Source organism: Echinococcus granulosus (assembly GCF_000524195.1).
Source record: "Echinococcus granulosus chromosome Unknown EG_S00262, whole genome shotgun sequence".
NCBI classification, from domain to species: domain Eukaryota; kingdom Metazoa; phylum Platyhelminthes; class Cestoda; order Cyclophyllidea; family Taeniidae; genus Echinococcus; species Echinococcus granulosus.
Window position 1 is genome coordinate 1 of NW_020170642.1, and position 1,530 is coordinate 1,530.

At 37.1% G+C, this 1,530-nt stretch overlaps 1 protein-coding gene across 1 annotated transcript in view; it reads right to left on the minus strand. All coding sequences in view use genetic code 11, as the record gives it.

The window, feature by feature from the left end:
* Positions 1–902: 902 nt before the first annotated feature.
* EGR_10746 (hypothetical protein) overlaps positions 903–1,530 on the minus strand; it is a gene marked incomplete at both ends in the record, with an annotated part of 1,918 nt that continues 1,290 nt past the window's right edge. Inside the window, one exon of the mRNA XM_024499995.1 lies at positions 903–1,092. Within this exon, the coding sequence (XP_024345585.1) occupies positions 903–1,092 (190 nt within the window). The remainder of the gene's footprint in view (positions 1,093–1,530) is intronic.

Below are 1,530 nucleotides of genomic sequence, written 5' to 3' on the forward strand. Positions count from 1 at the left end.
AAAAGGCTGCGAGTGCATTCTCGGCGACTAACAGCAGGATACTCATGGTAGAAGAAGCCCTAGCTGGAGATCGAATGAGCATCAGGATACAGGTTATCGGGTGCATTCCGCAACCTCTTTCACTCTCCGCAAATTACCTTCCATTTCTACAGATAAAGAACTTCTCGCCAACATTCCCTGCGTGTTATCTGTGAAAACGACGAGTGAGGTGATGCTGTATCAAGCATTCGTATGTGATTGTCTAAATATACTAATAAGGATATCCATTACCCACTTCCTAACACTTAAAAGCATAGCTACGCATGAAATTTACTTGGTATAACATAACAGCAATTACTTGTTATAGGCAGATGTTCCAGATTCTCCACTTTCCAAAGGTTCTTCGAAAGTCAAGCGATTCTCCTCTCCGGCAAGTCCAAGTAACCAAGACTGCAGGTTAAAATAGACTTCTTCAAAACTTAGCAAAGTTGCCAACAACCCCTACTTCCGACAGAGGCAAGTCAAAAGCAATTAGTGCAGAGACATGGCAACTGATCACATTCGGTTATTCCCGACGTTCAACACAGACACATTCGTCAAGTGAAGAAAACGACATTCAACCCGTGGAGCCACTATATTCCTTATATGCAGAATGCCAAGGTGAAAAAAATAGCAAATATGACAATTGATTCCTCTTAGTCGCCTGCATCCTTTACATAACGAGTTTGATAAAAAGAACTTTGCTGCACACCAAAGTTCAAAAAATACCCATGAGCATCCAGATGTGATTCAATTATGTAGTCAAAAAAAACGCGAATGTGTTTAAAAAAAATTGTAAGGCAGTTTTAAAAAAATTAAAGAAAACGTTTAAAGCGCATATACGTAATTGTATTCAAAATATTTTCAAGTGCGTAAACATTGATCTAATAAAATTGCATTGTTATAATTAAATATTTGTGTATTTTTGATGTATTGCCAAATCCACACAAATTATTTTTTTTCTTTTTTTTGAATTTTCCGCATTTTGCTAAGTTAAACTCATTATTCACACATACGTGGTCCAAATCTACTTGTGATGAAAACACTGGATACCTACCTCCCCATTTTTCTACTCTTTTATTAACGTATGTGTTTGCATATTTTTTTTATCTGTTTGCCAATTTTTGTGTGACAACATTTTTCTTAAAGAGATACATATTTTGAGTAGCGCTACCACAGTGGAGACAGACTCGCCTCCGAACAAAATTGGTCAAAATTTGTACAATGCACCTGTGGATCAGTGGATCTGGCAGAACTAGCATAATGGACTCATTTTCCTGCAACTTGTATGTGCCTAGGCTTGCCTATCTATCTTTACATGTTTAAGTCTCCATCTATCCAAATTGGCTATATGTTGCTGTCGAATGAGAAAATGTGATGAAGTTTTCACTGATCATGCTCTTGATAAGACCACGTTCGATTAATGATGAGTGGTTGAAGCCGTGGTCAAAAATCTTAACATTTTTTTGCAATACATGTACGAATTAATAGCTTTTTGGGAGGAAAAATTGC